General features: G+C 39.8%; 2 protein-coding genes across 4 annotated transcripts in view; one reads left to right on the top strand and one right to left on the bottom strand.

Annotated features, from left to right (window-relative positions):
* The window catches only part of plaat1 (phospholipase A and acyltransferase 1), a 55145-nt gene that overhangs the window by 1118 nt on the left and 31254 nt on the right, over nt 1-22773 (top strand). The window lies entirely within an intron of this gene.
* Nucleotides 2259-22101, bottom strand: polr2h (RNA polymerase II, I and III subunit H). Its single transcript, XM_063044862.1, has 5 exons — nt 21928-22101; nt 18887-18970; nt 17275-17368; nt 11958-12041; nt 2259-4894 (listed from the first exon to the last, which is right to left on the bottom strand). Exons 1-5 carry the CDS (start codon nt 21998-22000, stop codon nt 4777-4779), a joined length of 453 nt encoding a protein of 150 aa, XP_062900932.1. The 5' UTR covers nt 22001-22101; the 3' UTR covers nt 2259-4776.

Below are 22773 nucleotides of genomic sequence, written 5' to 3'. Positions count from 1 at the left end.
GGGAGGCAGAAGAAAGGAAATTATAGGCTATTTAGCCTGACCTCAGTGGTTGGGAAGCTGTTGGAGTCGATTATTAAGTATGAGATCTTGGGGTACTTAGAAGCACATGATAAAATAGGCCAAATCAGCTTTGTTTCCTCAAGGGAAAATCTTGCCTGTTGGAATTCTTTGAAGAAATAACAAGCCAGATAGACAGAGGAGAATCGGTGGGTGTTGTGTACTTGTATTTTCAGTAGGCCTTTGACAAGGTACCACACATGAAGCTGCTTAACAAGATAAGAGCACATGGTATTTACAGGATAGATTCAAACATGGACAGAACGTTGGCAGATTGGCAGGAGGCAAAGAGTGGGAATAAAGGGAGCCTTTTCTGGTGTGCTGCCAGTGAGTAGTGGTGTTTTGTGGGGGTTGGTGTTGGAACCGTTTCTTTTTACATTATATGTCAATGATTTGGATTACAGAATTGATTGGCTTTGTGGCCAAGTTTGCAGATGATACTGAAACTTTATAAAGCCCTGGTTATGTCTTACTTGGGAGCAGATTTGGGCCCCTTATCTGTAAAAAAGAATGTGCTGACATTGGAGAGGGTTCAGAGGAGGTTCACAAGAATGATTCCAGGAATGAAAGGGTTATTATATGAGGAACATTTGATGGCTCTGGACCTGTACTTGCTAGAACTTAGAAGAATGAGGGGGGAATCAAATGTTGAAAGGCACAGATAGAGTGGATGTGGAGAAGATTTTTTCTATAGTGGGGGAGCCTAGGACCGGAGGGCACAGCCTTAGAATAGAGGGTTGTCCATTTAGAATGGAGGTGAAGAGTAATTTCTTCAGCCAGAGGGTGGTGAATCTGTGGAATTCATTGCCACAGGCAGCTGTGGAGGCGAGGTTATTGGGTGTATTTAAGGTGGTGGTTGATAGTTTCTTGATTAGTCAGGGCGTGAAACGTTAAGGGAAAAAGGCAAAATGAGGTTGAGAGGGAAAATAAATCAGCCATGATGAGAAGGCGGAGCTGATTCAAATGGCCGAATGTCCAATTCTACTCCTACCTCTTATAGTCTTAAGGCATCTGTACCTCTTACCTGATGGTAGTAGCGAAAAGCATGTATGGTCCTTACGGTGAAGGTCTTTGATGATGGATGCTGCTTTCTTGTGGCAGTGCTCCTTGGAAATGTACTCACTGGTGGGGAAGGCTTTGCCTGTAATGGACTAGATATATCTATCACTTTCTGTAGCCTTTTCCATTCCTGACATTGATGCAACCAGTTAGGATACTCTTCATTATGCATCTACGGAAATTTGTCAAGTTTTTGGTGACATACTAAATCTCGATGTCCTGTCAATGTTCAAATAATAAATAGGCACGTAATCCATTTACTACCATGGTGGGGTATTACTGGAGTTGTTTTTTTTTTATTTACCAGGTTTCCCTCGTATACTGATGGCACCACTGAAATAATTTTAAGGCAAGCACCAGACAGCGTGGAGTCAGGAGGCATGCAGAAATTTCAAAAGGATTGGCAATAGATGTTAGTCTTTTCCAATATCAAAGCATCATGGAAATTAAAAATATAGAAAATATAAGATAGAGATTTAGTTAATCTCCTTCATGAAGTGAAAAATGAGGTATCCACCCTAATCTTGCCTTCCAGAATGCAGACCAGACAGGTAGAACTTTAAGTATACATCTAAGTGTTGTGTAAATGTACCTCCATCTATCTTCCCCTTTCAGATCTCTACCCTGCAACTGTTGAAAATTTTTCTACCCATCTCCGGTCTAATTTAAATCTAACCCTGTATTTCTGAAACCTCTGTAAAAGAGAGTAAACAGGAAGTTCCCCTCTAAGATCGTCATTTTATACTTTCTTTAAATCCCTCCTACCTTCTTCTATTCCAATGAAATTAATGTCTACCAAATAGGGGTTACTCATAACTAATATTTACTAGTTCTGACAAATTCTTGCGAACTGTTCTGCATTCACTCCAGTAAATACATCTTCTGTTTCTATATCTTTGAAGATGTAGCCTAACTAGTGTTGTATTCTTTTATAATATAAACCATCACTGAACTTTCTGATGGGGTCCCAACAAAACCCAGTCCAGCTGCAGTAAATTTCTGTACTCAAGTCCATTTACTTTGAAAGTCAACAAACTGATTTTGTTCTCAATTTCTTAATGCAATTGAACACTTACTTTCAGAGACTGATGCATAATGACACCCAGGTCTTGTAGCAACTTTAATTTCAAAGATACGTTTATTCGTAACAAAAAACATACAAAGTAAACCGTGCACAACTTAGTTAAACTTAAAATTACGTATATATATACACATACACACACACACTTGAAATTTAGGTTTTTTAAATTTCAGACAGAAACTACTTGCGACCGCGAGGAAAAGTTCACACAGTACAAGTAGTTTCTGTATGTATTCCAATGTACTGCTACTGCAAAACAAAAAAATTTGCAACATATGTCAGTGATATTAAACCTGATTTAAAAGCTTTTATATTCATGGTTGTTATATTTAGGAGTGTAAACTTGTAATAAAAAATAACAACTATAGCACTGTCATTCATATGGCTCCCTGAGGCCATATTCCTTTCATTGTTTGAAAGCTTCCCCGCTCCTCCTGGTACAGTAATGGAAGGACCCTTGATTGCAGTCCTTCCCCATAGAGCTTTAGCACCAGCTGCATTGAGCTTCAGTGACAGCCAACCTGTCTACATTGGTTCTTCTTTGAATCCTCTTCACAGCTCGTAGCCCCCATCTCTGTATGTCATATGCAAACTTAAATACATTATCCAAATCATTCATGTTGTGGATGCCTGGGGTTCAAGCACTTATCCCTAGTGCACTCCAGAATTTGCTGCCACCCAGAAAAACACCCATTTATTCTATGCTTCCTATCTAACCAATTTTCATCCACGTCTCTATGAGAATCCATCCAAAGTACCGTCATCCTGAGCACTGACATTTTGTGTGGGACATTATGATGGGCCTCCTAAGCATCAAAATAAGTATTCACTGCTTCTCCTTCATCTAATCCACCAGTTACATACTCAAAAAAATGCCACTAATAAGTATGCTTTCTTTTTCATAATTGTCTACACCTCTCAAATGTTCTGTTATTGCAGTTTTTACAACAGATTCTGTTATCATCTCCACTACTGACTTACGAGGTTGTCATTTTGTTCTTTTTTTAACCTCTTCCTTTCTTTAAAATAGTGGTAATACCACTACATTCCTCCAGTCTGTAGAAACTGCTCCACAGATTCTAAAGAATCTTAGAAGATGACCCCAGTGCATTCACTTTTTCCAGGACCTATTTCTTTTTTGTTCTCTGGGGTGTACATTATCAAGTTCTTTTGTAATAACTCAGAAATTGCAGTTCCAAAATTATCAAACGTTTATTGCATTTTTTTACACTATTTGTGCTTTAGTGGATATTAGTTTTTAAATTATCAGAAATGCAAAACATAAAATATCACATGAATATAATGCATATTGCTGTCATGCCTAGCACACTATTCCTTGGTTTCATTCCTTTCTTGCAACATTGTGAATTTCTCTTCTTCACTCAACTGTTTTGCACTGGGACAATGCAAATGATAAACTGACACACTGACAACTGTTAAGTAGCTTTGAAACACTTTGAGACGCTTCATGTCTCTTTATAAACACTTTTTGTCCCTTCATGGGATTGAACCATGTCTTCACAGGAACAGGCATGTCCCACCATTTAGTTAGAGGACAGATGTGTGCTTGTAATCCATTTACCCATCTTTGCTTCACATCCCTTAATACGCTTGCTTTACAAAATCAAACTTTTACTTTTTGAATTTTTAGTTGGCCAAACATCAGGAATTAGTGGTATATTATTTTATATGTGGCATGTTTTCTGATTTTACACCAGTATTTCACAATCTGGATTCAGCATATCAAATTCATTATTTTAATTATCTCATTTAGCAGTTTGGTCAATCTTTTAAATATCATAGTAGTGTAACACAGCTTCATAATTTATTTTTTTAAATTTTGGGCAATATTTAAAACCAACTAACATGTCATTATTCTGTGTTGGATCTCCTGGATCTCAGAGTAGCAAATTGGATGCTCTAGGTTTTTAATTACCAAAAATGGTAATAGTGGTTAGAGTTCAGAAGCATTTAGACGTGAAGCACTTGGTGTTCTTAAGTCTAATAAATAAATGTTTGTTATTTGAACCCTTGTGATTATCATCCCGATATGCCTACTTACAGATGTGCATCTTTCCCAAGATTCAATGCCCAAACTAAATGCAATGTTTCACATGGGGAATGATAAAGGCCACTTAAGTATCATTACTTTTCAATTCCATTAGTCCTTTTGGTTACGTTTTGGGTTTTTGTGCTCATAAATATGGCCTTTAATTAAAGAGTGTCATTATCAGTTAACTCAGATCTCAGTGTCATAGCATTAAATGGCATGTAATGTTATTTTTGAAACAACATTTTTATTTGGATTCTGTTCAAAGAATTCCATTTTACAAACATCAAAAAACGTATACTTCCTTTTCATGATATGGCCACTAAATTTTTTTGAAAAATTTAAGCCCGTCATTAATTTTAAATAGTTACTTTCCTACGTCATCTCCTTTGAAACAGGGAGAACTGGAAATGTAGGACATTTACAACTTTGGTGTGAGAAATCATTTGTTGACTAGTATCAACAAACAAATTTGATTTCATTGATAACTTAAGCACATGTATGATTTCCACATTCCTGTTCTTCTATCTCAGAATGCAAGCTTCTTCATTAGCAGATACACTCGGGAATCCACCTCAAAGCCATGCAAATTATTTGCATCTCCCTGAAGCCTCATAAGTAGACCTCCATAGGAGACATAGGCTGACCTGTAAGAAATGAAAATTCATTTAGTATGTTTGTAACACTTTCAGCAAATAGATAAAATTGAAAATACCGGCTAGAATATACAGGGATATCGATTTTTATAAATGACTTGGTCAAGGAAGTAGAAGGGTGGATTAGTAAGTTTGCAGATGGATAATGCAGAAAGTTGTCTGAGGATACAATGGGACGTTGATGCATGCAGAGCGAGGCTGAGAAGCGACATATGTTGTTCAATGCCGAAAAGTGAAGTGATACACTTTGCAAAATCCACCTAGAAGCAGAATACAGGATTAATGGCAGGATTTTTAACAGTGTGGATGAACAGAGGGATCTTGGACTTCCCTCAAAGTTGAAGTATAATAGTGTAATTAAGACAATGTTTGGTGCATTGGCCTTCATTAGTCAGGGGATTGAGTTAAAAGGTAATATCGCGTCCTATAAAACTGGTTGGACTACACTTGGAGTATTGTTCAGTTCAAATCACCTCATAATAGGAAGGATATGAAAGCATTAGAGAGGGTGCAGAGGAGATTTACCAACCATGACGGTGCCTTATGTGGATAGGTTGAGTGAGCTAAGGCTATCCTCTTTGGAAGGAAGGAGGATGAGAGGTGTACAAGATGAAAAGGGGCATAGATCAACTGGATAGCCAGAGACTTCTTCCCAAGGGCAAAAATGGCTAACATCTAATTGCAATACTTATAGACAATAGGTGCAGAAGTAGACTATTCAGCACTTCGAGCCTGCACCGCCATTCTGAGATCATGGCTGATCATCTACTATCAATACCCGGTTCCTGCCTTGTCCCCATAACCCTTGATTCCCCTATCCATAAGATACCTATCTAGCTCCTTCTTGAAAGCATCCAGAGAATTGGCCTCCACTGCCTTCTGAGGCAGCACGTTCCACACCTCCACAACTCTCTGGGAGAAGTTGTTCCTCCTCAACTCTGTCCTAAATGACCTACCCCTTATTCTTAAACCATGCCCTCAGGTACTGGACTCTCCCAGCATCTGGAACATATTTCCTGCCTCTATTTTGTCCAAACCCTTAATAATCTTATATGTCAAATCCTATCAAATCTTATCAAATCCCCCCTCAATCTCCTTAATTCCAGCGTGTACAAGCCCAGTCTCTCTAACCTCTCTGCGTAAGACAGTTCGGACATCCCAGGAATTAACCTAGTGAACCTACGCTGCACCTCCTCCACAGCCAGGATGTCCTTCCTTAGCCCTGGAGACCAAAACTGCACACAATACTCCAGGTGTGGTCTCACCAGGGCCCTGTACAAATGCAAAAGGATTTCCTCGCTCTTGTACTCAATTCCCTTTGTAATAAAGGCCAACGTTCCATTAGCCTTCTTCACTGCCTGCTGCACTTGCTCATTCACCTTCAGAGACTGATGAACAAGTACTCCTAGATCTCTTTGTATTTCTCTCCTACCTAACTCCATGCCGTTCAGATAATAATCTGCCTTCCTGTTCTTGCTCCCAAAGTGAATAACCTCACACTTATTCACATTAAACGCCATCTGCCAAGTTTCTGCCCACTCACCCAGCCTATCCAAGTCACCTTGAATTCTCCTAACATCCTCATCACATGTCACACTGCCACCCAGCTTAGTATCATCAGCAAACTTGCTGATGTTATTCACAATGCCTTCCTCTAAATCATTGACGTAAATCGTAAACAACTGTGGTCCCAATACCGAGCCCTGTGGCACCCCACTAGTCACCACCTGCCATTCCGAGAAACACCCATTCACTGCTACCCTTTGCTTTCTATCTGCCAGCCAGTTTTCTATCCATGTCAATATGCTCCCCCCAATGCCATGAGCTCTGATTTTACCCACCAATCTCCTATATGGTACCTTATCAAATGCCTTCTGAAAGTCAAGGAACACCACATCCACTGGATCTCCCGCGTCTATCTTCCTGGTTACATCCTCGAAAAACTCCAATAGATTAGTCAAGCAAGATTTGCCCTTGGTAAATCCATGCTGGCTCGGCCCAATCCTATCACTGCTATCAAGATATGCCGCTATTTCATCTTTAATAATGGACTCTAGCATCTTCCCCACTACTGATGTTAGGCTAACAGGGTGATAGTTCTCTGTTTTCTCCCTCCCTCCTTTCTTAACAAGTGGGATAACATTAGCCATTCGCCAATCCTCAGGAACTGATGCTGAATCTAAGGAACATTGGGAAATGATCACCAATGCATCCACAATTTCCAGAGCCACATCCTTTAGTACCCTAGGATGCAGACCATCTGGACCTGGGGATTTGTTAGCCTTCAGTCCCATCGGTCTACTCATCACCGTTTCCTTCCTAATGTCAATCTGTTTCAGTTCCTCTGTTACCCTATGTCCTTGGCCTATCCATACATCTGGGAGATTGCTTGTGTCTTCCCTAGTGAAGACAGATCCAAAGTACTTATTAAATTTGTCTGCCATTTCTCTGTTTCCCATAACAATTTCTCCCAATTCATTCTTCAAGGACCCAACATTGTTCTTAACTATCTTCCTTCTCTCCACATACCTAAAAAAACTTTTGCTATCCTCCTTTATATTCCTAGCTAGCTTGTGTTCATACCTCATTTTTTTCTCCCCATATTGCCTTTTTAATTAAGTTCTGTTGCTCCTTAAAAATTTCCCAATCATCCCTCTTCCCACTCACCTTAGCTCTGTTATACTTTTTTAATGCTATGCTATCTCTGACTTCCTTTATCAACCACTGTGGCCACTTTCCCCCCTTTGAATCCTTCCTTCTCCAGGGGATGAACTGATTTTGCACCTTGTGCATTATTCCCAAGAATACCTGCCATTGCTGTTCCACTGTCTTTTCTGCTAGGATATCCGACCAGTCAGCTTTGGCCAGCTCCTCCCTCATGGCTCCATAGTCTCCTTTGTTCAACTGCAATACTGACACTTCTGATCTGCCCTTATCCCTCTCAACTTGCAGATAAAAACTTATCATATTGTGGTCACTACCTCCTAATGGCTCCTTTACTTCAAGATCATTTATCAAATCCTGTTCATTGCACAACACTAAATCCAGAATAGCCTTATCCCTGGTCGGCTCTCATACAAGCTGCTCCAAAAATGCATCCCGTAGGCACTCTACAAACTCCCTATCCTGGGGTCCAGTACCAACCTGATTTTCCCAGTTCACCTGCATGTTGAAATCCCCCATAACTACTGTGACATTTCCTTTGCCACATGCCATTGTTAACTCCCTATTCAACTTGCACCCAATATCCATGCTACTGTTTGGGGGCCTGCAGTTAACACCTATTAGGGTCTTTTTGCCTTACTGTTCCTCAGTTCTATCCACACTGGTCTTACTTCTGATTCTATGTCCCCCCCTTGCAAGGGACTGAATCTCATTCCTCACCAACAGGGCCACCCCACCCCCTCTGCCCACCTTCCTGTCCCTTCGATGGCATGTATACCCTTGTACATTCAATTCCCAGCTCTGATCCCCCTGCAGCCATGTCTCCGTTATCCCAACAACATCATAGTTACCCATTCGCACCTGAGCTTCAAGCTCATCCGCCTTATTTCTGACACTTCGTGCATTCAGATATAGAATTTTTAACCCATTTCTCCTCTCTCTGTTTAAATCGCTGCCTATTGTGCATAACCCAGCTCCCCAAACTCTCACCGGGCTATACGCCCCTTTAAGGTATTTGGCGGAAAATACAGGGGGGATGACAGAGGCAGGTTTTATGTTTAAACACAGGAAGTGGTAGACTGTGGAACACGTTGCCAAGGGTGGTGGCAGAGGCAGATACATTAGGGACATTTAACAAATTCCTACAGTGCTTAGCCTCAGAATAGAAGGGCGTCTCTTTGGAAGAGGGATGAGGAGGAATTTCTTTAGCCAATGGGTAATGGATCATTGGAAATCATTGCCACAGACAGCTGTAGCGACTAGGTCATTGGGTATATTTAAACTGGAGGTTGATCGGTTTTTGATTGAAAAGTGTATTGAACATCATGGGGAGAAAGCAGGAAAACGGGGTTAAGGCCATACATCTAAAGTCAAATATATCAGTATTACAGTGGAGTAAAGGGAATTACAGAGTCATGAGAGAGGAATTGGCCAGAATAGATTGGAAAAGAACACCGGCAGGAATGATGGCAGAGCAGCAATGGCTGGAATTTCTGGAAGCAATTTGAAAGACGCAGGATATATACATCACAAAGAGGAAGAAGTAGACCATAAGATATAGGAGAAGCAGGCCATTTGGCCATCAAGCCTGCTCTGCCATTTAATCATGGGCTGATCCAATTCTTCCAGTCATCCCCACTCCCCTGCCTTCGCCCCATACCCTTTGATGCCCTGGTTAATCAAGAACCTATCTCTCTGCCTTAATTACACCCAATGACTTGGCCTCCACAGCCACTCACGGCAACAAATTCCAGATTTACCATCCTCTCACTAAAGTAATTTCTCCGCATCTCTATTGTAAAAGGACGTCCTTCAATCCTGAAGTCGTGCCCTCTTGTCTCAGACTCCCCTATCTTAGGAAATAACGTTGCCATATCTATTCCGTTCAGGCCTTTTAACATCCGGAATGTTTCTATGAGATCCCCCTCATTCTCCTGAACTCCAGGGAATACAGCCCAGGAGCTGCCAGACGTTCCTCAAATGGTAACCCTTTCATTCCTGGAATCATTCTTATGAAGTATTCTGAAGGAACTTTGATACAACGGTGGCTAATAAGTCAAAGCTAACATAAAAGCCAAAGAGAGAGCATATAATAGAACAAAAATTAGTGGGAAATTAGAGGATTGGGAAGCTTTCAAAAACCTACAGAAGGCAACAAAAAAGTCATTGAGGTAAAGACGGAATATGAAAGAGGATACTAAAAGTATTTTCAGATATATGAAGTGAAGAAGTGTAAAAGAGAGGCAAGAGTGGATCTCGGACCACTGGAAAATGATGCTGGAGGTAGTAACGGGGGGACAACGAAATGGCAGATGAACTGAGTAAATATTTTGCACCAGTCTTCACTGTGGAAGACACTAGCAGTATGGCAGAAGTTCCAAGTGTCAGGGGTCATGAAATGTGTGAATTTACCATAACCAGAGAGAAGGTTCTTAGGAAACTGAAAGGTCTTAAGAAGGACAAGTCACCTGGACCAGATCATGTACACCCCAGAGTTCTGAAAGACGTGGCTGAAGAGATCATGGAGGCATTAGTAATGATCTTTCAAGAATCACCAGATTCGAGAGTGGTTCTGCAAATGTCACTCCAATTTTCAAGAAGGGAGAGAGGCAAAAGAAACTATAGGCCAGATATTGGAGATGATTATTAAGGATGAGGTCAAAGGGTACTTGGAGCACATGATAAAATAGGCCATAGTCAGCATGGTTTCCACAGGGGAAAATCTTGCCTGACAAATCTGTTGGAAGTTTTTGAGAAAATGACAAGCAGGACAGACAAAGAAGAATTAGTTGATGTTGTTTACCTGGATTTTCAGAAGGCCTTTGACAAGGTGCCATACATGAGGCTGCTTAACAAGCTAAGAGCCCATGGTATTACAGGAAAGATTCTAGCATGGATAAAGCAGTGGCTGATTGGCAAGAAGCAAAGAGTGAGAATAAAGGGAGCCTTTTCTCGTTGGCTGACAGTGACTAGTGGTGTTCCACAGGGGTCCATATTGAGACCAATTCTTTTTATCTTGTATGTTAATTATTCGGTTGATAGAATTGATGGCTTTGTTTCCGAAGTTTGCAAACGATATGAAGATAGGTGGAGGGGCAGGTAGTTTTGAGGGAATAGAAAGGCTACAGAAGGACTTAGATTAGGAGAATGGGCAAAGAAATGGCAGATGGAATACAGTGTCAGGAAGTGTATGGTCATGCACTTTGGTAGAAGAAATGACCATTTTCGAAATGGAGAGAAAACAGAAAAATCGTTGGCACAAAGGAACTTGGGAGTCCTTGTGCAGGATTCCCTAAAGGTTCATTTGTAGGTTGAGTCTAAATGCAATGTTAGCATTAATTTCAAGAGGACCAGAATATAAAAGCAAAGATGTAAAGTTAAGACTTTATAAAGCACTGGTGAGGCCTCACTTGGGAGTGTTCTGTGTAGTTTTGTCTCCCTTATTTTAGAAAGGATGTGCTGAAACTGGAGACAGTTCAAAGGAGGTTCACAAAAATTATTCCACGATTGAATGGCTTGTCATATGAACAGCATTTGATGGTTCTGGGCCTGTATTTACTAGAATTCAGAAGAATGTTGAGTGTCCTCATTGAAATCTATCAAATGGTGAAATGCCTTGATAGAGCAAATGTGGAGAGGACATTTCCTATGATGGGAAATGTCTAAGACCGGAGGACACACCTTGGAATAGAGAGGTAGAGGTTTAAGGCAGAAGTTGATAGATTCTTGATTGGTCAGGGCATGAAAGGATACAGGGAGAAGGCAGGACATTGGGGCTGAGGGAAAAATTGGATCAGCCATGATGAAGTGGCAGAGCAGACCCAATAGGTCAAATGGCCCAAGTCTGCTCCTATATCTGATGATCAAATGATGGAGCAGACTCAATGGGCTGAATGGCCTAATTTTATTCCTATGTTTTATGGAAAGCCATTCCTCATATGAAGTAAGAGACTTAGAACAGGCAATAACCATATCGTCAGTGGTGTTCACATCTTAATACTAAAAAGAATGCACAACATATTTTTCCGCATAAAATCTACATCCACACTTGAAGGATCCATTTCCAAGGTATTTTCTAATATCTGCTGAGATTTCTTCTTTGTATCATCTACTTTGCATTGCAATTGATTACTCAGAACATACTTTGCTGAAAATAAGTACTTTCTCCCAGGACTCCTTTTAACCTGATGCAAAAAGATTGGCGGCAGCACAGCAAAGTACAAAGTCTAACTTCCCAGAAAAAATTTACATTCTGTTCTGGTGCTAGTAAACTTTGGGCCTGCAGCATTAAAAAAAAACTCTCCAACAATGTTTTTAAGAAATACATTTCACTATATTCAAAGAAAATTTTTTAAAATTATACTGAAGTTTACATTACTTCAGTACTCACAATCTTGTGGCTGCTTCAGTTGAGCTTTCATCTCCTTCTATTCTATAAACTTTTCCATACATGACATATTCAAATTGGTCTGCTCTGTAAGATATACAAAGAAAGAAAATTAATAACATTTAGAAAAATTCAGGAAAAAAAATCTTTTACATGTTGGGATCCAGCAAAGTTGGACAAAACTGTACAAAATTTATGACATGCCAAACTTTCTATATACAATTTCTGTATTATATTAATACAGAAACTGTTTCAATTGTCTTTGAATGGCTAAACCACAAATTCAGTTCACTTCAACAACCAAGTTAGTTGTATGCAACACACATCAAAGTTGCTGGTGAACACAGCAGGCCAGGCAGCATCTCTAGGAAGAGGTACAGTCGACGTTTCAGGCCGAGACCCTTCGTCAGGACTAACTGAAGAAAGAGCTAGTAAGAGATTTAAAAGTGGGAGGGGGAGGGGGAGATCCAAAATGATAGTATAAGACAGGAGGGGGAGGGATGGAGCCAAGAGCTGGACAGGTGATTGGCAAAAGGAGTATGAGAGGATCATGGGACAGGAGGCCCCTCCCCCTTTTCCTTCTCCCTGGGCCTCTTGTCCCATGATCCTCTCATACTCCTTTTGTCCATCACCTGTCCAGCTCTTGGCTCCATCCCTCCCCCTCCTGTCTTCTCCTATCATTTTGGATCTTCCCCCCTCCCACTTTTAAATCTCTTACTAGCTCTTTCTTCAGTTAGTTCTGACGAAGGGTCTCGGCCTGAAACGTCGACTGTACCTCTTCCTATAGATGCTGTCTGGCCTGCTGCGTTCACCAGCAACTTTGATGTGTGTTGCTTGAATTTCCAGCATCTGCAGAATTCCTCGTGTTTGCGTTTTTAAAATTAGTTGTATCTTTGTTGCTCTTAAACTATTTCAACTAAGATCCAGTTAATTATAATGCACGTCCAGTATAATAGCAGTCATTAAGAAAAGGAAGAGCTAGCCAGAATGCATACTATTCACTGTCATAGAAACACAGCACAGTTACAGGCCCTTTAGTCGAATGAATCTATGATGGTCATGGCCACTGGGCTGAAGGTCCTGTAACTACCAGCTAGTTCCATTTACCTGTGTTTGGTCATATACTACAAGTGTATATCAGGACTTTGAATCAAAATTGTCTATCAAAAACCATTATCATAGCTCACACACAAATAATGGCGATGTAGCAAGATACAAGTGTGTAATTTTTCACCGCACAACTATCCCACACCCTTTAGGAAAGAATTACTTTACAAATGAAGATGAAGCACAAATAAAAAAATGACACTTGCCAACAAAAAAACTGAGTAAGGGTTCAGGTAATTAAATGATAGCCAAGGCTAAGTATGGAATATTTAGAAGTACATTCGAGGATACATTGTGCAATATCTGTACTATTGATTACTTTAAGTAAAATAACTTCTAAAAAGTGTATTACAAATCTAAAAATCAGAAATGCCATGTTTTCCACCTTATTCAACTTCACATTCTTAATTGTTTTATCAAGCAATCTCCCAGTACTATTAACAGTTTTACATAAGTAACATACAATATAGTTCTTTAAGAACTCAGCCTTAAAAATAGCAAGATAGTATTTTAGATCTCAAAATTATCTATAAAAATAAAATTTGAAACTTTAAGGTAAAATTTGACCCTCATCACCTATGTATTCCAACATAAATGGTCAGAAGGTCATCCTTCATTAGTACTATACTCACTTCAGAAATTTAGCTCCATTGATTTCAATGCAGTAAGTTTATAACTACAAGAAATCTTAGGAGATGTTTAAAAAAAAACAAATTAAGTGGGGCAATATCATTAAAAAAATTCTCTCAAAGTCTCGAGGTAATCAAAAACAATTCAGAAACCAAGAAGACCATACCATAATAACTTTTATTGATTGTGACTATTGCCCTTTAGGAATTTACTCAGCTTGTTTTTAAATGTTTGCAAAGAATCCACTCACTGCACTTGTCCCAAAGATCAGTAACCCTTTATGAAAAGTGCTGATATCTGTGTTCACGTAAACTGACATGCAATTTTGCCTGGTTTTCTCTAACAATCCCCAACTCTTAGAAGGAGTTCAAAGGGGGATTACTATCTTGGTAGTTGGAATAGGTGGGTTGTCTAATGAAGCAAGAATGGACAGACTGTGCTTATATATCTACTAAGATTAAAAAACAAAATGAAAAAGAACAATGTACTAGATCCTAAGAGATATGAAAAGGTTGCATGCTCTGTTACCTCTAGCTAACAGGTTTTTTCCCCTATACTTAACTACTCTCTCTCTTCCCTCCCTCTCTCCCCATGTAGTCTCTTTGTCTCATTTCCTAAAGTCCAACTTTATCCTTCTTCCTGGAACTTATCTGGAATTGACAGATTGTTCACAACTTTGCTGTCATTCTTTGTCTTCAAGTTGAGTTTTATTCCTCCTATTCACATAATTAAGGCTTCTCATTTAGAATATTACATCATCTGACACTGTCACATTAATCCCTGAACTTGCTACCTTCACTTTTTCTTAGTTAAGCAATGCAGCTATTAAAATTCATAGTTTTGACTTTATGCATCTCTGCAATCTCTTGTCATCAGTGGCTATACCTCAGGCTGCCAAAGCCCCAAACTCTCAAATTCCATCAACAGCATAGGTTCCCACCCTTTTTATGCCATAGACCCCTACCATTAACCAAGGAGGTCTGTCAACCCTGGGTTGGAAACCCCAGCTCTGCTTCCCCTTGCTTGTTTAGAACATTACCATCTTAAACTTCTGGTTTAAGAATGTGCTACTGAAGATTGGTGACAGCTTACTGATAATTCAAAGAAATACAGCTAAATACTTTATTAATAACACTTCTTTTTCCTGTGGAAAATTGTGGTAAATGATCACCAGAAACAATGAAGAGGCGAGCGAAGATGAGGTTGAATCAAGTGTTCAGGCTTACAGGTGCGATGCAGTCACAGCGAGCTCAAGGCATGTTTGAGATGGAGCTGGAGTGAGCGGAGGAGTTTCTGAGCCTGCCCACCTAAACCGAGAGCGAGGTTGGATCGATTTAAGCCCCAGGTTGATTTTGAAAGGTCGGTTACGGGCTGAAACATGGTGGCAGAGTCTAGGCCCAAAGCATATCATTGTGGCAGGGCCCAGTGCAGGGGATAACCCAGTGATTGACAAATTCAAACGCCAGGCCAGATGGACTGAAAAAGCAGGGTGTGGCGAGGGACGGGCCAGTTCTGCTCACTGCTCCACGACATTTACTCCACTCCCCTTGCCGCTGAGGCTGTGTGTCTGCGAGCTTTGCGACAATTTGCCCTACTGTGCGATGAACTGAGGCTGAGACTCCATCCTTTGGGTCCACAGACTCACTTTCATTCTGAATGCTGTTGCTTGCCCCATTTGTGTTTTTCTCCCCTCTCTCTGCGCAATGGGTGTTGGTCTGTTTTTTAAATTGGGTTCTTTCGGGTTTTTTGTTTTGTGGCTGCCTGTAAGCAGGTGAATCTCAAGGCTGTATAGTTTATTTAAGGCATCCGTTAGTCTTACGAGACCATGGATCTGTGCCTGGAAAGTCTTCACTCTCCAGGGTGCAGGCCTGGACAAGGTTGTATGGAAGACCAGCAGTTGCCCATGCTGCAAGTCTCCCCTCTCCACAACACCAATGTTGTCCAAGGGAAGGGCATTAGGACCCATACAGCTTGGCACCAGTGTCGTCGCAGAGCAATATGTGATTAAGTGCCTTGCTCAAGGAAACAACACGTTGCCTCGGCTGGGGCTCGGACTCACTTCAGGTCGCTAGTCCAATGCCTTAACCACTTGGCCATGTGCCCACACATAATTTATACATACTTTGATAATAAATGTACTTTGAACCATGAACTAAACCTAATAGATCAAATTTACAGTCATCTACCTTGCTATATCATGAAGCCCAGCACCAACTTTTGTATGGTAATACTCCCATGAAAAGCTTTAGAATATTTTTTAAAATTAAAATGATGGTATACAAGTAGAAGTTGTTGTGACTGCTGTCTACCAGCAAATGTGGCCTCATTATTAGAGCTGAACTGAATCCTGTGGAATTATCAGTAAACAATCTCAATTCTAATTTTATGGTAGAGGCAAGGCCATAAATGAACAAATTTGTAATGGCAGATTAAGCCAAGATAACATTAAAACAGTATGTTCAAGTCATGAAATGTTTTAAAAGCAAACAAACAAACAAACAAAGAGCCTGTTCTGTTGGGGTCATCTACTGTACAGTGCTCCCGGTGTGGCCTCCTGTATAATCAATTAGACCTGACGTAGATTGGGAAACCACTTCGCCGAGCACCTATGCTCCATCTGCCATAAAAAGTGGGATATCCCAGTAGCCACCTATTTCAATTCTACTTCCCATTCCCATACACCAGGCCATGGCCTTCTCTACTCCCTTAATGAGGCCCCACTCAGGTTGGAGAAGCAATTATCTTATATTCCATCTTGGTAGCCTCCAACCTAATGGCATGAACACTGACTTCTCAAACTTCCCTCACCTCCCTCTGGTGCTCCTCCCCCTTCCCTTTCTTCCATGGTCTTCTCTGATCCCCTCTGATCAGATTCCCTCTTCTCCAGCCCTGTACCTTTCACCAATCAACTTCCCAGCTCTCTATTTCACTCTCTCCCCCCTTCCAATTTCGCATATCACCTTGTATTACTACTTCCCCTCCACACATCTAATTCTGACTTCTCTCTCCTTCCAGTACCGATGAAGGGTCTCGGCCCGAAACGTCGACTATTTACTCTTTTCCATAGATGCCTGGCCTGCTGAGTTCCTCCAACATTTTGTTTGTGTTGCAACAAACTAACTAATTTTACTAGCAGTAAGAAGGTAACCAGAAAATATATATTTTTTAAAATCTGAGAAACAACCAGAAGTAATGAGATTTACAGGAGAATGTTTCCTGCTTGGCACTGCAGCCTGCCGCACCTCCAAGTGTCCTCAAGTAGGAAGGTAACCAGAAAATATATATTTTTAGAAATCTGAAAAAGAGCCTGAGGCAACAATATGAAGAATGAAATTATTCAATGTTATGATTTTGGTTTGTCTGAAAGGGTGCTGGCAAAATATTTATTGATAGCTTTCAAAAAGGGACCATGATATTGTTCAACCAATAAAGAAAATGAAGGCTGAGTGAATGTGTGTGTTGGGGGGGGAGCAGAGGGGGATGGTGTTGGGATTAATTAGACAACATATTCAAAAAGGTGACACCTCATATTATGCTGAAAAGCTTCCATCAGTTTTGCAAGATTCTGCCATTGTCTAAGTACCTAGATGGCCGGTCATCTGTAGGGTTGTATTCTCCATCATCTGGTGTTCCATCTTCATACAAAGTACTTGCTATTACTAGACGAAATTTATCACCTGGGGAAAAAGTTTAGTATATCAGCATAGTAAAATTAACTAACTCTCCATATGTCCTTCCTTAGTGCAAACCAGAGTAGTTTACAAAACATATTCCTTTTCTAATATTGTCAATTATTTTACCCAATCAAAACAATGTAATTACATCAGCATGTTTACTAATATTCCCTACTTCAAATACAAACCAAATCTATGCAGAATTAGCACGTATTTTTGTTTTGTATTGACTTACATACCACCCATCTAGAACACTAAGCTTATTATAAGACATTAATTTGGTTTAACAAGACATCCCTACATTCTGAATCCAATTAAACTGACCATTCCACAACCGATGCAGTCAAATAACATTTCATTATATTCTCGTAAAATGAGTCAGCTCTATTATGGATACCAGTCTCCAGAGCATCTAAGACATCTTCAAGGTGCAGTGCCTTAAGAAGGCAGCGTCCACCATTAAGGATCCCCAGCACCCAGAACATGCCCTCTTCATGCCATTACCATCGGAAAGGGAGGAAGTACAGAAGCCTGAACGCACACACTTAGCTATTCAGGAACAGCTTCTTCCTCTCTGCCATCCAATTTCTAAATGAACATTGAACCCATGAACACTACCTCACTACTTTTTTTTTCCTGTTACTTTGCACTACTTACTTCAACTTCACTATTTAACGCGCATATATACTTAATGCAACTCAGTTTTTTCTCTATATTTATCATGTATGGCATTGTACTGCTGCCATAAAGTTAACAAATTTCACAACATAGGCCAGTGATAATAAAGCTGATTCTGATACCGAAAATTCTCATTGTTAGTCATCAAATTTTGATCCTTGTAGCTGCATTCAGCTGAAATCAATGTTAAAAGTAAATGTACATACACGTCACCATATACTACCCTGAGATTAGCCTTCCTGGAGGCAGTCACAGTAAATCCAAGAAACACAAAGAATCACTGAAAGACCACACTCATCAGGATGGACAAACAACCAATGTGCAAGTGACAACAAATGTGTAACTAAAAAAAAAACAAATAAATACATAAATAAACAAGCAATAAATAACCAGATCATGAGATGAGGAGTCCTTGACAGTGAGTCCAAAGTTTGTGGGAACAGTTTAGTAATGGGGCAAGTGAAGTTATCCCCTCTGGTTCAACAGCCTGATGGTTATGGGGCAGTAACTGTTCCTGAACTTGGTGGTGTGAGTCCTGAGGCTCCTGTACCTCCTGGCACCAGCGAAAAGAGAGCATGACCTGGGTGGTGGCAGTCCCTGATGATGGATGCTGCTTTCCTGCAACAGCGCTCCGTGTAGATGTGCTCAATAGTGCGAAGGCTTTACCCATTTATGGAACTCAATTCATAAACTGAAGCACATTCATACTGTCATTTTGAAGTAGACAATTTTGAACTGGGGCAATTCAACATTTGGTTGGAATGCATGAACATTAATAGTATTTCACATAACTATGAAATAAATTGTATTTACCCAAATTTAAAATTGCAGTTAGTATCTTACCAAGTTCAACAGGGTAAATCTGAATGTTTACATCAAGTATCAGGTCCATTTTAAAGGATTCACTTTCACAATGCAGGCGAGAAACTGTAAAGACAACAACAGTTTATTTGCCTGAAGCTGTCTCAGTACTGCTTTCATTTGTATTATTCTTTAAGAGTCAAAAACTAATTTAAACTAAATAAAAATAAACACAGATTTTAACTGCAAGTATCAAATACATATTCAGTTTGAGTGTTTATAGGAACAGCATTTAATTAGACAGTACATTTATACTTTTTGCATTCTCGTGTGTTCTCCAGTATTTAAAAATGGCTATTTATGCTCCTCTTTACAAAGCACTAAATAAGTAAAAGCAAACTAGACCATAAATAGTAAGTGCTACAAGTTGTTTGACACCTGATGGCTCTTCCCATCATTCAAAAAGATCATAACTGATCTTCTACCTTCAACAGTACCTTCCCTCATAACCACAATTTCTGAACACCCAAGTAACATCAGAAGCACAGCAATGTAGTATAAGTGACCCTGAGTTATGATTGATCAGGTAAATGGAATTTGCCCTTCCACAACTCACACATCACAATTCAAAGGGCCATCATAGAAGCCTATCAGTTAGCATAATGCTTTACAATGCCAGTGTTTAATTCTCAAGTTTGTACATTCAGAAGATATTTGTAAAACGGCATTTTGCTTTGCAGGTGTTTGACACAGGTTATAACTAACAGTTGCAGGGCGGACTGGAGGGGAAAAGATGGTGTCCATATAGGTCCCAACGACGAAAGAGTAGAAGTACAGCAGATAATAGTTTTTGGAAAGAGTTAGGGAAAAGATTAAGTAGTAGGATCACAAAGATAATAATTTCTAAAATTTCTCCCAGTGAACATGGAAGTAAGAGGATAATGCAGGTAAATGCAATGCTGCTGAGGAAGAGGCTTGTCAGATTCCTGGAGTACTGGGACCAGTAATGGTAAAAGTTGGGACCTACACAGATCAGATGGGCAGTACCTCAACAGGGCTGGGACCAGTATCTTTGTGAGGATATCTAGTAGTGATTTTGGATAGGTTTAAAATCAAGCTTAGCAGGCAGATGTTAATTAAACACAGACTGAAAAGAAAAAGAATGTCTTAAATTAAAATGTTAGTGAAAAGAAAAACTGAATGCCAGAGAAACCAAAATATTGAATATAGAAAACGATTCTGGCTTTGCTTAAAGGTAATTGAACTTGAGCTGATAACCATGAGGGCAGTGCTTGATACAGTCCACTGCAGGTGGAACAATACCAGCTCATCAGTTTCAAGGAAACATGGTACATGGGATCCAGTGTTGGTTCTGCAGATGGAACAATAGCGTAGCTAGTACAGCCACCACCTCACAGACTGAGATTCAATCCTGACCTTTGCTGTAGAGACGGCATCTTTGTCTACGTTTAGCTGCTGTAGTTTTCATCCATATCTTAAAAACATGCAGGTTTGTAGGTTGATAAAGGCCAATGTAAATTGCCCCTTGAGTGAAGGAAAGTGGTAGAGTCCATGATAGTGTAAGGAGAATTTAAAGAAATTGAATTAAGATAAAATTAGTGCAAGTAGATGATTGATAATGACTCAGTTGGTTGAAGGACTTCTCTATGACACTGGCTGACAGGTGGATTTTGAAACTGGGAGCCTGGTATCAGCTAAGTTCTACAAGGACAAGTACTTAGTTCCTTTCCTTTTGCAGTGTATTTTTGTGATTTCTAGTTAAATGCATAAATTAGCTATGTAGTTAACTGTAAAAGAGAAAAGCATTAACTGCAGAAGGCTCTATATGATCTGGTAAATTGGGCAGAAAGTGAAAAATAGAATTCAATCCAGACAAATTAGCCAGTGTCTTTGGAGAGGTTAATTAAGGCAAAGGAATACATAATAAATGAGAAGACATAAAACAAAGGGAGTGTATGTCAAGAGAGTCTCAAAGATGTCAAGACAGGTCAAAAGGATGATTTAAAAAAAAGTGGATACTTTCGTTTAGTAGCTAAGGCACAGAAATAAAAGTGCAGAAAGCTCTACTATAAATTGGTTTACAAAACAAGTTACCCTGTGCATTGCTTTTGGGTCTGATTGCACATGAAGAATGCGGCTATGTTGGAGAGCTTGCAGAGATCTACAGGGCTATGACAGACTGGAAAACTGTAGCCATGACAAAAGTCTGAAAAAGCTAGGGTATTTTGAAGGACGTTTTTCTTATTAGAGGACTAAAAACCAGTAGGCCTAGATTTAAACTAATTAGTATAAAGCTGAGAGGAGGAAACCTTCTTCCACACAGAAGATACTGAGGATCTGGAATACACTGCCCCAAAAGCTGGTGGATCCTTAACTACTTAGGAATTGTTCCTGAAGATACCTATCTTGCAGGACATCTTACCAAATGCAGGAAAATGGGATTAGGCAGAACAATTTTGTTTTAAACTGACACAAGCACAGCAGCCCAAGTTTTCTACAATTCAATAGATTGTATTTCAATGCACTGCTTGGATACATTATGTTAGTTTTGGTTCAATAATGACCAAATGAATCCCTTCTGAGAGCCAATTGAAGTACGTTTAAGATTTCATGGTGTTCAGATATTCTTTCTGTGTTTGTTTTAAGGTGATCCGATATTTTATGTTCAAGATTGGTTAATTTCGGATTCTTTAAAGAAATTAAAATTCTATAAAATTTAGTGGATTTGATGTTATATCCTCGAATGGTGATCGAGATTAGCAGTAATCTAATCACTGTTAACCATTCTGAAGAAATCGAGTCTTTTCCAACCTTGTACAAATGACAAGAAAACACGCGACTGCCGCGTGTAAACATTCACTAACTAGAGGAAATACACAATACTGTAGTAAACAGAGATATCCAACCAAAATGATAGGTAACATACAACGTAAATATTACAACAAATTTATCATGAAGGTTTCAGTGTGGAAACTGTTGTATTTGAGCCTGCTTGCCCCATTCAATAACTTACACGATGCACCTAGATAAGCGCGTGGACAAGAACTCGGCGCTTTCTTTACCTCTATCAAACTTTACACCTTCTGGGTCAATATCTTTCACATCAAATATATCCTCAAATAAAATCCCCGCCATCGTACACCACACAAGATAAAAATTATCCTGAGATTTCCAACTAACGCTCAGCAGGCCCGGACACGAGCGCACAATTTCTCAAAGTATGCCGGGATATTGGCAGAATCACCGTATCGCCCAACAGCCATGCGGCTGCGCAGTCTGATCATTTAACCATACTTTCCCCCATCTTTGATCAAGGTAGACAACAGGAATTCTGCAGATGCAGAATTGATCAAGGCACGACTGCGTGCCTGAAATATCTCTGCTGGAAGCTAATTCATAATTCAGAGCAATGGTTTGCAGTTTCGTAAGTTTGTCTGGTTTTTCCATTTAATTTGAATGGAAATCTGTATCAAGGTCAAGTTACAGTATCTATTTTAAGCAATTAAGTGCTGCTTCAATTGCTTTGATCTACTTCACTTGTTAAAAAGAAAGTCATGCAATTGGACAGTACACTTTGTAACCTCATTGGCAGTCCCAGAATTTCAAAATCACAATCATGTTTATAATCACTGACTCATTTGACATTACATTTACTTGTTCTGAGGCAGTAGTACAGTTGGAAAGGCCTTTTTAAAAAACTGTACCGGTTAATATGTTAATTGGTCATTGGAAATTGTCCCGTGATTAGGTTAGGGTTAAATCGGGGAACGTCGGAGTTGCTGGGTGGTGTGGTTCAAAGGGACTATTCCGCGCCATATCTCTAAATAAAATAAATTACAGAATAAATACAAGGTGCAAATAAAAAGATAGTGTTCGTAGGTTCGTGGACCGTTAAGAAATCAGATGAT

This window comes from Mobula hypostoma, chromosome 4 (assembly GCF_963921235.1).
Source record: "Mobula hypostoma chromosome 4, sMobHyp1.1, whole genome shotgun sequence".
Classification (NCBI taxonomy): Eukaryota; Metazoa; Chordata; class Chondrichthyes; order Myliobatiformes; family Myliobatidae; genus Mobula; species Mobula hypostoma.
The sequence above is the reverse complement of the archived record's forward strand: the minus strand, read 5'-3'. Positions and strand labels throughout refer to the sequence as shown.